The following is a 15359-nucleotide window of genomic DNA, read 5'->3' on the forward strand; positions in this document are numbered from 1 at the left end:
CTCATGGAAAAAGGGAAAGCAAGAGCGTTCAAAGAACTACATAAAAGCACTGGAGCCCTAGATGGATCTACATTTCAGTTTTGTGGACTTAAAAATTCTTTCCTGGAGTGAAGTCTTAACCAGCTCACCTGGAGCTGTATGATTATTATACTGACAACATCTGATGTGCATTTGGTACCATGTAGCTTATAAAGAACTTCCACACCCATTATCTCATGTTACTCCTGTAAGGAGCTGGGTAGGGAAAATATTTTTCTTTAAGAGTGATTGAATTAAGGCTGAACTACTTATCTAAATTAACACAGCTATGAAGTCTGTGAAAAGAGGACACAGAATCAACAGATCCGAAAATATTGTTTCTAGTTTTTAATCTAAAGATTTATTTCCCATGAGATAAAATAGATTTTTTTCTATTTCTATCTTTGGAGACTTCTCTCAATTCTGGTTCAGAGCATTCCCTAATTATGCCCCAGAGGTGCAGAGCTTGGAGATTCTGGGAATTTTGAGGTTCCTAAAGAAGGCGGGTGGTTTGTGGGTCAGGAAGATCATGGAGGGCTGACAGAAGGGGCAGCCTGAATCCGTCATGAGGCCAAGCAGCATTGGCTGGAGGAGACAGTGGGACTTGGAGCCAAAAAGACTGGATATAAGCCAGCTGCTTACCTATTAGTGATATTAGCACCTCTGAGTCTTGGAGATTTCATCCACAAAATGGTACAGTGACTGGCATAAAATTAGCACTTGGCACTGGTGGTTACTGGGCAACTGCAGACCAGGAGTAATTTTCCATGTTCTCTTCAATCAAATTAATTACTGCATTGAATGTAGTCAACATTGAGAATCTGAAGCAAATTCACTGCAGAGTCATCGGAAGTGACAGGGTCTGCAGTCTTCCCTCATTCTAGACGCCTGCTTCGCCTATAGTCTCAACAAAGCACACATGTGTCAAACTGCAGAGCTCAAGTCTGGGATGTCAGACTTGTCCTCTTACCTTTGAGTTCCTGCCCTTAGACCCGGTTTTAGTTTCCTAGTCACTAAAGCAAAAAGTGTTCAATAGGTTGGTTTAACAAGAGGAATTTACTGGCTCATGGTTTCAGAGGCTAGAAGGCTGCCTTCCCCCTGGGGTCAGCATCTTCCAGCTGGCTGGCAGTCCTTGGGGTCCCTTGGCTTTTCTGTCACATGACAATGCACATGGCAGTATCTACTTTCTCTCTGGATTCCACTGGCTTCTAGCTTCTTGCTTCTCCCATGGCTTCTATTTGTGTACCTAATTTTCTAGTGGATGAAGGCCCATGCTCATTCAGGCTGGGCACACCTAATACCATCTTTAAAGGTCCTCTCTATAAATGGGTTCACCTCCACAGGATCAGAGGTTGGGAACTGAACTTGCTTTCTCTGGGGGACACGACTCATTCCCCAACAGCCCCTCTTCTCAAAAGCTTATGGGACCTTGTTTCAGGTTAACTGGGGCTTAAGAGAAGCAAGGTGGAGGATGGAAGTTTCCAGGAGGTAGCAAAGTCTCAGGAGACTTCTAATCACAAAAATGGGACAAGGTTGGATCTACCTAGCTGCTCCACGCACATTTTGTTTGTAATAAGCTTTTTTTTTGGAAAAAGCCCTTGTGCTGAGTCACATCTCATTTTTCTTCTCTTTTCCTTGCAAAACAGAGTCTAAAATGTCTCATATAATTACCATCCATCCATCCATTCAAAATTAATTCTACTTTATCAACTTTGTGCTAGGTTCTCTTTTGGTTACAGACATTGTGATGAATAAGGCAAATCCAGGTCTTACCCTGAGGGAGTTTACATTGTAATGGGGGAAAAAGATATACAAATTAATTGTAAGACAGTTTTAAAAATGCTGCATACAAATATGGTCTAATTAAAATGCTACAGAAGATTGTAGTCTAATACATGCTGCTTAATTTAACTGGCTGCTGGGGTGCCACAGCAGCTGGGTAGGGGCCCTGACCTCATAGAACTTACAGTCTGGTTCGTACAGCAAAGACTTCCTGAGATGTGTACCTCAAAGTATTTGATACAGTTCTGCACATGTGCAGCTACTGTCAAAATACAACAGGCACAGGGTTGTCTTTTGTCTCCAACAAGAATTAATTTGAGGGCAGGGGCTAGCCCGTCTCCCCCAGTGACATTATCCACTATACCCTAATAAACACTGCATACGTGTTCAATAAAGGTTTGCTAAAAAACATTTGCTAAGTTAAAGGCAGTTGAATGTGATGACCCTTTAGCCGCAAAGAGAAAGCTGAGACTGAGGGCAGATGCTGGTTTTATGCTAATGCTAGGGACAAGGTCCTTCTTAGGCAGCCAAGGATGGTCATGAGAGAGAGCTGTGTCATTGATTGCGACCCCAGCACTGCATGGGGCAGACAGCAATGTGGAGCTACACGCTCTGAAGTCAGGAGCGGAATGTGGTTGTTTAGTAGAAGTTGATTCAAAATAAGGGTTGTGTCTGATGTACATACAAAGAAAGGCCAAGTAACCTCAAAGAGATTTTTATTCTACTTCTGGAAACAGTCTCAAGTTCAAAAAACATCTGGGAAGTTACAGGGAGATGAACATAAATTATATTTCAATAGTAGCAAAATACAAATGTTTGGATGTTTAACTGATGACCAGCCGTCATTATGCCTTGAGAGAAGAGACTGGTAGCTTTCTGGGGGCAGGAAGCTGGGCAAAGTTCACCCCTGGAAGACTCTACAGTTAAAGAATACACCTCAGAGATGTTCTGAGCAAATCAGAGCGGCTAAATAACATCATTCAATACTTGGGCTTATTCATTGGTGAAGATGATGAGTCTTTGGTTACATAATATGGCGGAAAGCCAAGGCCACATCTGAAGTGTGGCCCAGATTCTTAGGATGGTACCACTTGTCCTCAGCCCCACACATCAAGTCTTCAGTTCTGTTTCTACAGCACCACACCAGGCCCTGAATGCTACTTTTGGTCTAATACATTCTCTGTGGTTAAAAACTCTTCAGTAGAGCTATCAGTGAATGTGAACTCTGAGTTTCATGCAATGTTCTGTCAACTGTATCTTTATATTCTTGGTGGTATCTAGACAGCTAAACTTTAGCAGGTAATAAATTACTATTCAATAAATATCTGACTATATAATTCAAAAAAAAATTATAGTAACAAATATAGTAATGACTAAGTGGCATATCTGACTATGAATTTACATTTCACGAAGAACAGAGATGGATAATCAATAACAGAAAATGCTTTTATGGAGAACTTTGAGAGCATTTAGTTCAGTTTATGCATTTTATGAATAAAGAAACCAAGACCTATAAATGTCATATTTTCAAGTTATTTGTTCAAAGTCACAGGGAGCAAATGAAACTTCAAAGCCAGTTGCTAGATTCCATGCCACATAATCTTTCTATTGAATCACGTTCAAAATCATGATTAATGAAAATATGCCTCAATTTTATTTTCTGCAAAATTTTAATTTTCAAGTTATCGATTAAATGAATGAGAACTGACGATTGTTTAGAAGGCTCATTCCTCCACTGGCTGTCATGTAAAGTCTGCTTATAACTGTCAATATTTTGTTGTATTATAATTGATTTTCTTTATGGTACTCTAGAGACCTCATATGAAACTCTATGTTGCCTCCATAACTTGTCACAACTTTGAATATTTCTCTCTTTTCCTTGGCTGCTGCTAAACTCAGAGCTGTTTCGTAACAATGTATGTTCCTTGGCTTATGCTTTCCTTCATGTTCCTAGAATTTTCACATGACTCACTTTAAAAAAAATCCTTATTTCAATGTTTTTATGATTTTATTATGAACATTTCAAATCCCTTTTTAAGGTAGGGAGTATGCAGAAGTGGGAGAAGTGAGCGACCCTTTAATAACCATGTAGGTATTTCCTTGGAGATATTTAAACGCAGTTAAGTTGCTTACCTCTGAGAGACCTATCACTCAGAGCTCAGCTTAGAGCCCAAGCACCACATTATACTAGCCTCTATGCAGAATCCAGGTGTGGAGACTTAGCCCTGTGGCTAGTTTATCAGCAAATTCAACAAACAATTTCAACACATATCTATGAACAATTTCTAGGAAGTGCATTACACTGCAAACATCAAAATCAACAGAAATTTTAAATGGGAACTGGAAATACATTTATTGGAGATGCATGATCAGGTAAAGCCTACATTTGTGCAGTGACTTAAAGTATCAAGAACATGAATAAATGGGATCTGATCAACTATGTGGGGTGCATAATGCTGATGTGTATTTTTAAGTAAATGACCATAACTCTGCAGTTTATAATAAAAGGTCAATATGTTTCATAAATAATCCACAACAGAGATTGCTGATTCTATTGGGTGCTTGGCGTTTGGGTAAATAAACCCCTGGGCAAGACCGAGTCTGCAATCACTGAGCTCATGCAATGGTACATGTAATTTCATGTAAAAATGCAGTAATGTTTATAATTTTAAAATAAATACATCTTTAAAAATGCATAGCATACGGTAACTTCTTGGAAGACAAACTTTCCTATGCATACCTGATGCATACTTTCTTGTTTTTAACATCTCTATATTACTGCCACACATTATTCAACAAATTATTGTATCTAAGAAGATGTGACTAAAGTAATATTAGTGTTTGATGTATTTAAAAAATATTTGTCAATTTCTTTTAAAATACCAGTAACTACTGCTCTATTTTCAAAATACAAATAAACTACCAGAACCAGAGGGAAATATTCTAATGCCAAAGAAATTCACCAATAAACACTATCTCTTGGGCTACGTCACTGATTTATTACTTAGCATTTTTTTTGCACTTTATAACTTAGACAAATATGCCCTGCCAAAATTCAGTGTAGCTATGATCAACTCTGCATTTTATATAAGAAAATAAATAGGTAACTTGAAACATGTTGGGCAAACATTTGTCTATTAAAGTATTCTGTCGATAAAGAGAATTTGGGTAGGTGGATATATTCTTAATGTTTTCTTAAACAAAGGAAGAGGCACCACTGTTGAAATTTATAGTACTCAGTATTTTTGTATTCTGGAATGAAAGTACATTGTAATGGACAGGACATATTAACCAAATGCACAGAAATTAAAAATCCCAAGTAGATGGTGCTATATTACAACAAGCCAATTAAGAGTACACCCTGGGAAAAGTTTAGAAAATCATTTTCTTTTAAGACTCTTCTATAAGGGTGGGGGATGAGGAATACAAAGAATACAGATTCTGAAATGAAAAAATAAATTGGATAAACAGTTCTCCTCCTAACCATTTCAGTAACTCTTTCTTTTCCTCCCATCATCAAAGGTTCGCTCCTGCTGATTTGTTTGCTGAAATGTCTGTCAACAACGGCGACCGCCAACTAGATCTTAAAGGTGACATAAGAAGGTCCCTCCCTCCTGAAGCACATGGAGGATTTCAGATCTTGGAAAATACAAGTCCCTCCTCTACTGCAGAACTTCACTAGAAGCAGCAAACCTCAATTTAACTGTGGTAAAAACTCAACCTTCACAGAGAAAGTGCTCTATTGAGGTTCCTCTATACCCTTACTATATCTTATTTGTACATTAACTCATCCTGGCATTCAAAGAGCTAGTTGCTGCATCCATGAAATAAAACCTTTTGTAAGAAGAAACCTGTGTCTTTCTGATCGTTTGTGATACTGCAAGAAAGGCGGTCACTTTTTCCATGTTACATAAAGTTAAAGGCATTTTTATACAGCAAGAAGGTATAGCGCTAGTAGCAACTGGTGTTTTACAATTTGGAGGAGAATTTAGATTCTAAGCAGCATCTTAAGAGGTCCCTCTTGCTTCCAGTTGGAGGAATATTAGCTGTTTCAATACAAACCAGGAGCTGCAGGAAATTCAAATAATTATCTGCATCCTTTCTCGACTTAACTCTTCTTACTCCCAGGTGCCTACTCCGCACTTTCAAGGGAAGAAGACAAACAGATGGATGGGGCAGGAGCATAGGATTCTGTGTGGCAATCGGTCGATACCCTTGAAGCCAGTTAAACCCTTAGTTAATGGCTCCCAAACTCTAGCAGATGGTCCGAGTGGTGCTGGTCAATAGCTATATGACCATATAAGGAACTACAATCTGGGAATTAGAAGACTGTTCTTCTCTAGAATATTTTATTTAATATTTTATGATCTTACTAGTATCATTTTTTTCATAATAGAAGGCTCTACAGTGGTAGAATGCAACAAAAGGATGAGTCCATGTGGTTAAATTCACTAAGGACTTGAGGGTGTTTCCATTTTACAATCAAAGAAGGTTAACTGAAGCTCTTGCAAGTCATCCAAAGGAAAACTGGACTTCAAACTCTTAGCCTATAACCCACAAAGTCAGCCAGTTATTGTTGTATCTCAGTTTTATTATTTACCTTCTTAGAGGACATCAAAAATTACCATACTAAAATCTTGTTTTCATGAAACATTCCTGATTTCTAAACATATTTTTAAACTACTTTTTTTTTCATTTTAACACTTTTATAAACACTATGAAGGTCAACCGCAATTGATGGTTATGGAACTTTCTTGCCAGAATTGTTTTCCTTTTCCCTTTATTACATTTAAAACTTCTCAGATCTCTTTCACTCCTCCCTTCTTCTCCCATTTCTATTTCTCCTCCCCCAACCCCCACAACCCAACTTGAGCGCTATTTCAGAGCCCATCTTCATAATAAAAGACTACTTTAAAGGCTGACGTTCCTGCATATACACTCCCAAATTCCTTGCACTTCTGCTGTTGTATTCTCTAATCAAAGGATTAGAGTTTGGCTTTTATAACTCTAGGGAGAATGCAAATTGCCTCTTTGGCATGAACAAATATGACCATGTGGTCAGATACTGCAGAAGCATTTCCTCAGCCAAAGTAAGAGAGCTGAGGAGGAATGCTCATGGGGAGGGGAGTGGAATAGAATCACAGAAATGCATTCTCACAGTGGTTCTTCTGAGGATTTTCTTCCTGGTAGCCAGATTATTTTGGCTTCTAATTTAAGACAGGAGGAGTCCCATTTGTCTGCCTAATGGACATTTAGTCTATGAACATCTTTTTCCTAGAAATCAAATTTCAATTTTTGATATGCATCGATTGCACATTATTGTTGAAGAAACATATACTTGTATATACATTAACAACATTTTATCACTGAAATTTAGAAAGAAATCTATCCCACTCTTTAAATGGCTATATCCTGGATTTCAGGTTAAAAATACTATATTGCAGCAGGAAATGTTGACAATCATCTATAACAACTTTCACATTTTATAACTGAATGAATAAATGCTGGTAAAAGAGGCCTTCTAAGGTAACCAAGTTAATTATTGGTGAAGATGGGTCACCCAGCTCCCAGTCTCCATGGTTTTCTACTGCAGCAAACAGCCACCCTTAGGTATGAGCCAAGAAATCCTTTCATTAAAATAATTTTGCCCTATTTTGTTCTATCAGAATTCTTTTTTAAGTCATGAGAATACAAAAATAAACAGAAACTTATATCACAAAACACTTTACCCCACTAAAGTCATTTTCTACAAAGCTCTGATGCATACTGTAAATTATGCTATTGATATTTTCAGGGATACATGGTAGATATATTTTTCTACATTGTGAGATAAGTACAGCAAAAGAAAGTGACTCAATATCTCAATTATTTCATGAGAAGATTAGGAGTTTCTTTAAAATTCTGTATAATCAAAGTAAAGGAAATTGGTCAGAGAAGCACGTATCTATTTTGTAATTCTAACAGCTTTCACAAGTTGCTCTCTCCATTCTTGAGCAGTTCTCAAGGACAATATTATTTTAATTCAAATTAAATTGCTATTTACTGAAAAGCCACTTATTTCTAGATAAATCTTTTCTCCTCCAATTATTTTCTTTGATACTGATTCTGTTTTTGAGAAAATGCAGAAGATTCATGGTAGAAATCTTCAAATACTTGATGTGGAAGAGAAGTTTGACTCTTGGAACTAAGATGAATTGGCTTAAATTAAACTAAGTAGTTTTTAACTCAAATCAAAGGAAAACTTTTAAACAGAGCTATGCTGTGTTGGAAAGGGCTATGATAGAAGATCATGAGGGTCAGTTATTGGTGATGCTCTAAGCATTAAATCAACTGGGGGGGCTTTATTACAGGGAAGATTCCAGAAGTAATTGTATTAGATTAAATAGTCTTTATAGCCTTTTCCATCCTAAGAGTATGGGGTTCTATGAATTCAGTACTAATCTCAGCAGACTAGCTCTTTCTCTCCACCAACACAAAGCTTATTCCTTCCTATTCTTCACACTCTTTGTATTTGGTATGGCTGTGTAATTTATATAATTAACATATACTTAGATGACACAAAGATGAAACATCAGTGACAACTCTTAAATGCCAAATTGCAGGTAGAGGTCAGACCAGAATTATTTCTTTGCTACTCATTTTTTAAGTATAAAATCATCTTTTTTTTATTGTATTGGGTGTGAAAAATTAGTGAAAGAAGTGGAATTGTTTAAACAGCCATATTAATCCTTGGGATTTTTTCTAAAGAGCTGAAAATAGAGTATGCTACGAGATAATGGAATACTCACCTCTTTCATTTTTTCCAGTTCATTTTGTAAAGCTTGCTTTGCAATCTCAACTTCTATAAGCTGTTGCCTCAGTTTCTCATTTTCATCTTCTGTTGTTGTTCTCTTTTCTTCCACATTTTCCAGTTCATGGTGAAGTCTCACAGATACATCCTTTGCAACCTAAATTAACAAGAAATGATAATCAAAGACATAATAAGTGTGCTAAAGTTTATTCATATTGAAAGCATCATATATTTCTCCTTGAATTCTACAACAACCCTGTGAAGTACAGACTATCACCATCACTCATTTTTTAAAGAATGGAAATCAGATGTTTTGCATTCCAAAGTGCTGGGTGGAGCTTGAATTTTTATCCTACAACTGAAATTCCAAGTGCTTAATTTTAGGAAACATTTTATTCATTGGGTTTTTTTTTTTTTTTAATGATGCTGAGATTTTTTCTCCATGTTTTGAGCTTAGGTTTGAAATTTCAGATTTGGAAGAGAAGCAGAGCAGTCTGTGGTAGAGGTTCAGGACACAGGCTGTGTGTTAAGTTATGGGTAGGAAGCCAGCATGGTCAGGTACTGGCCACATTCCAGGGATGGGCATTTAATCTCTGAAAAAGGTTCAGCTGCTGCACCTGTAAGATGATGCTATCCATAATGATCCCTTCCTTACAGGTTTTTTCCTTCCTTGATGACTAAATGAGATAATAATACATGTAACAATGTTTGCTACAGTGCCGTGCCCAGTGCAGAGTGAATGCTCAACAAATGTTAAGAGAAGAAAAAGAAACAGTACAACAATGACTTTCATAAAATGTTTTCTCATAACTTTCTTTACAACAATTAGAGGATAATTACATTTGGCGTATAGATTTCAATAAAGTTAACACATTTAAGAATCTATCATATATATGATTGATTGTCTGAGGAATGAAGATAATATCTGGCTTGCAACGTCTGTGAATCAGCCTACAACCAGCCTGCACTGAAAAGGCCACACCTGTCTGAAAACCGCATTTCAAGGTTGGGACTGATTCTGAAAGGTCCAAATTCATATTAAGAATGAGATTCTTCCATTTATTTCATTCTTCTTTTACTGCTCCAAAGAAGCCGCAAATTGGACAATTTTCCCTTTAGGGAAATCCTAACTTCCCAGGGCTGCTGCTATTCCTGGCCTCCCCTCCTCTGGATTATCCTCACTCCGAGGCTCCCCAGTGCGTGAATCCACCTGGCCTTGGCCTGGTCGAGATTCCGGAGGCCAGGTCAAGGCCGGAGCCCGAGTTGGCCATGCCCCTGTTTCCGCTGGGGAAGGCAAGCACCCTCCTCCCACCAACCGACCAGAGAGTCTGGTACTCCCGAGGGGCCCGGAGAGCTCGCTCTCCGCAGGGCTCTGCGCAGTCTCTATCCTCCTCGTACCCACCTGTCTGGACCCCGACATTTCGTGGTCAGCGCTGCCTAACTCAGTGTCTCAAAGGCTCTTTGCCATTCAGCACGGAAGGGCTTTCAGGGCAAAGAGTCGTGGACCAGAGTCCCCGCCCACCGCCCTGCGCGCGTCCTCGGGCCCCCGCGCCGCAGACCTTGAGGTCCTGCTCCAGGCTGCGCAGCAGCTCCCCGTCGATCTCCCCGGTCTGCGCGTAGCGGAGCCTCTTGCGCTCGGCTTTGCGGAGGCGGTACTGCAGGATCCGGCAGTTCTTGTTGGCCCTCTCCAACTCGTGGCGCATTTCCTGCAGCTGACAGGCATCCTCCTCGAAGAATGTGTCCCTCATCTCGTCCATCTCGGTCCTCAGCTCGTCGATCTCGTTCTGTGGCGGTGACAGGCCGCGGGGGCAAAACGAGCCTCGCCCCGTGCCTCTCCGACAGACACGGCGCCCACCCCATCCCGGCTCCGAATCCTCAGCTGTATTGCCCCGTGGTCCCCCCACCCCCTCCCTCATGGAACAGGAGTGACAAGATGCTGAGTGAAGGAGAAGAAAACTAGAAAAACGGTTCCGCTTATAAGGCCTTACTGCCTTCTAGCTCTCTTACTCTAGCTTCTCCGGGAAAATGTGGGACAAACCATGATAGAGTAACGAAGTCCTAGATTTTGATTTAAATGGAAACCTAACGTTACTAATTCTGCCTCAAATCTGGAAAAGGCCTAGGAACCCCCAACGGCCTTGCCGGGCCCCCTCCCTCCTAGAGGCTCTCTAACAGGTTAGCAGAACACCCCCCCCCCCCCCGCGCGGACACGCCCTAACCCCCCTAGGTCCACACGCCCCTCCCCCAACAGGTTCCCTCCACCTCCCTCACCTTGAGGGTCTCGTTCTCTTCTCGCAGCTTCTCCATCTCCTCCTGCATTTCTTCCTGCTCCTGGAGCTGCTGTGGGCTCGGCTGCGATGAAGGGGGCGCCGCCGCCTGCATGCCCCCGCCGCTCGCGCTGCCCTCTGCGCTCTGCTGGGGGCCCTCCGCCGCCGCCGCCATTGAGGCGGAAGGGAGGGCAAACGGCTCGCAAACTGCAGTGGCGCCGGCCACCGAGGAGCTGCGGCTGCTGCCGCTGCCGTTCTTCGTGTGCATCTGAGCGGCAGCCGCCGCCGCGGCCGCGCGCTCCTTCTTGAGGTGGAACTGGATGAGCTCAGACTGCAGACATCCTTCCTTCCAGTAGCCCCCAGCGCCGCTGCTGCCGCCCCCCGCCACGCCGCTTCCGGAATTTCTGATGCCAGGGCCTGGGATTTTGCCCGCAGAGGCGGAGGATGGCGAAGGGGAGACCCCCTCCCCGCCGCTGCTGCCCCTCTGCGGAGCGCGCGCGCCCTTCCCTCGCCAGCCCCTGGGCGGCGGCGGTGGCTGCGGAGCGCCCCCCCTCCCTTTCCCCGGAGCCGCCGCCGGCTCCTCCTCCTTCTCCGCCCCCTCCTCCTTCCCCGAGCAGAGGGGGTTCCCCGAGTTTCGAGGGCACCGGCTCCAGCTCCCGGGGCCGCTCCTCCGGCTGGCCGGGCCTTCGGCTGCCCACAGCAGCCAGGGTCGCCGCGGGGGCTGCTTCAGCACCAGCGGCGGGGTGGACAGCTCCCGGCGCGGCGCCTTTGGGCGCCGGGGCTGCCGCAGGCGCCGCCTTCTCGGCCCCGCCTCCGCCTCCCCGGGCGCTGGCCGGAGTCGCCGCGCGGCTCCCGGTCTTGTTGCCCTGCTGCTGCTGCTGAGCAGAATTGAGTTTAGTGCCGGCCCCAACCAGGGACCGGCTGGCAGCAGCTGTCTGTCGGACCGAGTTGTCCCTGGGTCTGGCGGGTGATTGAGCTCGCTGGTGCTTTCTGCTGCTGCCCTCCGGGTGCAGGCGAGCCTGAGTCGCGGCGGCAGAAACTGCCGCTGTGGCCGGGGCAGCGCCCCCGGTCGGTGGCTGACTCATGGCAGTCTAGGAAGAAAACCTACCGGATGCAATTCGGAATCGGCCATCACCAGGTCATCCTCTTCCCTCCTCAGCGCCACCAACCTTCCTTGATAAACCGGGACAGAAACAAAAGAAAGGAAACACAGAGCATGTCTGCACTGGTACAGGGTAAAGGGTGATTTGGCTGTACAAGACAAGCCCCTGAAAATGGTGAGATTTGGAGGGCGCTAGCTAACTAGAAGCTTTTCTTTTAATGGAGAAAAAGGACCAATCCTTGTTTCTAGGAATACGATGCAGAGCTTTGATTCTCATTTTGCCCAGCGAGAAGCTGTCTCCATCTCACTCCACCTGAGTAAAATGATGAGGGCTCTGAAAGCAGCTGAACCGAACATATTCATAGGGTACCAGGTTTTCATAATGATGCGATGTATAATTAGAAAAGAATTTATGGGAAAGAAAGAGAGAGAGAGATTTCGCTTTGATTTTACTCAGCATCAAATGTGCACTTAAAGCTCAGTTTAGTGGAGAAAGTTTTACTTAATTAGCATCCCTAAGTTTCAATTAGTGGAGCGGGTTATGAATTAGGTTCCCAGAGAAAATTTGCTCTAAGTGGCACTTTTCTTTCACAACTCCAAACCTGAATGCTGACTTAGGAGATAGATATTCATCCAATTTCTTTCAGATTAGCACTAAAAGAACATATAAATAATGAATGACTTTAAATCAATCTCCACTTCAAGACAATAATGGCATTTGGAATTATCTTTCTGATTTACTCAGTAGCAACCCTAAAGAGAGCTTTTTTTAAAGCTTTGAGAAATATTTTTTTTAATTCTTTGAAAAATTGATGGGCACTTAGGAACAGTTTCTTATGTTACAGGTGATGACTTTTTCTACACTAGTCCAATTTCATTGTTCTTGGGAATCATTTCAGTCTTAGGAGTATTTGCTAGATAAACATCTTCATTCTAAACATCTTCTTAGGATTGCTCAAATCATGGACAAAGTTGTACTTCTAAAGTGTCCATTTCTAAGACATTGCACCAAGAAGGCTGGTGCCTACTCACTCATGGTGGTGAGGTCAATTTCCACTGTATAGCTTTCTGATATAAATCCATCATTGGCTTCTTTAATCTGGAAAACGACATGCTACTGCCTTGCGATTGCTTCGCCGTAGTGAGCCAGCCATCTATGCAGCTATTCAACTAGGGATATTGCCCTTAGAAATATAATCTCCCTTTAAAGCACTGAAAATGGCATGAATAGGCAGAATGTTTTGCTTTTTAAAAATCCTCCTGTTAACAGACAAGATGCCTACATTATTCTTCTTATCATTTATTTTAAGGATCATAGCTCAGTCAACCTGGAGGTAATTTCTCGTTTCATAAAGAAATATTATTGACCGGTTCCCTCCCCACCTTCCTTTCTCTTTCCGGGATTTCCTTTCAACTTATTTAGAAAAAATATGGACAACAAAGAAGGCATTAGAAAAAAACTTGCCCATCAAGTTATTTTTTACATTTTCTCCCCGAGCCATGAGGCTCCTAAAATGTCTGGCCTAGTTCATCCGCAATAGGTCACACTGACGTGGCCGCCCAGCCAAGTTATGCTGACAGCAGAAACTCATTTCTCTTTCGAATTAGACACAGTCATCCCGGAACTAGGACGTTATCGTAAACAGCTTACACCTAGCTCCCCACACGTCTTTTACCCAAGAAAAATAGCGGATGCCCGGAACCCGACTCCACAATCACAGGTACCTGGCTGCTGTCACGTGGTCCTCGCTAAGTGACAAGATGCTGCATTTCTTGAAGGCTTGCCTTGTGGAAATCGCCACCCAAACAAACCCCGGCAGGGCCCAAACTAACCCTTTTAAACTCAGGTCTCATCGCCTGATGACTGACCCCCTCCATCTCTCCTCCCATCCCTTAAGGAATCCAGAAGAACTGCTCACTTCTCAGCTGAGATGATGTTCCAAAGTTGAAGCAAACCAAAAGCGCTTTCCTTCCGTTCTTCCGGGGACCTCAAGACTTCATTGCTCTGTTTTTCAGAGCCACCGAAAGTTCAGCTTCGTGGTATCAGCTCCGACGTCCCGGCCGAACCCGCTCTGCCGGGTTCCACACCCGCTCAGTTTCCCCAAACAAAGGCGTCGACGTCGGGGCTCGGCAGCCCCCAGCGCGCGCTCCTTCCCAGCCGGGAGCCTCGGGCCGGACCTGCGGCGCGCAGGAGCCCGCTCGCGGGGTGCCAAGCGGTGCCAGACGCTCCCCAGGAAGGGCAGCGGTATTCATGAGCTGAGCTCACCCGGCGGGGCCGGGGAGGGGGCGGGCCTGCCAGGGAGGGCCGGGTGGAAGCCACCAAGGAGAGGCTACTTGAGAGAGGAGAAAGGAGAGGGCGGGGCGAAGGGGCGGCGAGGCGAGAAGACAAAAAGGCTAGGGCCACGCCCTGGATGGGAGACGGGTGGCCGCGTCCCACGTCCTTGCTCCTCCATCCCGTACTTGGCCGAAGAGTCTGGAACCACTCGAAATCGGGCGCAAAGGTTTTCTACAAAGCTTAGTCCTGGTTTCGCTCCATCCCCATGCGTTACTTGCCTGCGCTCTTTCCCGGCAGGCGGTTGGGAAGGGCCACCCCGGCGGGACTGACGCCTCCCGCGGCCGCTGCGAGCCCGGCGGGCGGCGGCCGGGAGTTCTCTTTGTTCGCGCACTTGAATCCTCAGCCCGGCTCCCCACGCGCTGCGCGCGCCCCGCCCCCGCCCCCGCCCGGGCGGAGTCGTCTGAAACCGGTTGGCAGCCCCACCGCCCCCCGGACAAAGGGTCCCTGCGAAGCGGCCACCGATTCGGTGCACGCTGAATAAATAGCAATTTACGGACGGGCTTACTCTCGTTGCGTTCTCCTCCCTTCTTGCTTTGATTCCAGATCTACTGTGAATGTAAAGAGGAATTGCTGGGATCCATGATCTTTACTTTAGTGCTTGCGGGTAACAGAAATCAGAAAGCTCATGTTTGTAAGAGCTTTAAAAGAAATTCAGAATACATACCTTCACAATTTACAGTAATTCTTACTGTTTCACAGTAACCATATTTTTTAAAATTCGACTGGAAAGTTTTTTTTCCCTTCCAGCTTTTCTTTTTTCTTTTGTTTCTGGCGTGGAGGCCTCCTTCCTCCCTCTAAAAGTTCCACTGTGAGCTTAAAGGTGAGAATAAGACTGAGCCCTGCTTTGGAAAGGGCATTGTTCTGAGATGGCCGTTCTTACATTAAGTATGGTAGTTTTGCAGATGAAAGAGGTATCTTGAAATTATAATAATTGGATATGATTACATGAATTTTGGTGTAAGAGATTTTATTCTCCAAGTGTAACATCTTTTAACAAAAATGAAGTAAAAACGTCTTGGGAGTAGTTTGCAAACAATATTCTTCCATCAAACCAAAAGATGTTCA

The 15359-nt window shown here is 43.6% G+C and overlaps 1 protein-coding gene across 1 annotated transcript in view; it reads right to left on the bottom strand.

Annotated features, from left to right (window-relative positions):
- MTCL3 (MTCL family member 3) overlaps positions 1–14049 on the bottom strand; it is a 57265-nt gene extending 43216 nt beyond the window's left edge. Inside the window, 5 exon segments of the mRNA XM_077162848.1 lie at positions 8589–8747; positions 10150–10374; positions 10862–11407; positions 11409–12030; positions 13879–14049. Of these exon segments, the coding sequence (XP_077018963.1) occupies positions 8589–8747; positions 10150–10374; positions 10862–11407; positions 11409–11942 (1464 nt within the window). The 5' untranslated portion in view covers positions 11943–12030; positions 13879–14049.
- Positions 14050–15359: the final 1310 nt, after the last annotated feature.

Source organism: Tamandua tetradactyla, chromosome 5 (genome assembly GCF_023851605.1).
Source record: "Tamandua tetradactyla isolate mTamTet1 chromosome 5, mTamTet1.pri, whole genome shotgun sequence".
NCBI classification, from domain to species: Eukaryota; Metazoa; Chordata; class Mammalia; order Pilosa; family Myrmecophagidae; genus Tamandua; species Tamandua tetradactyla.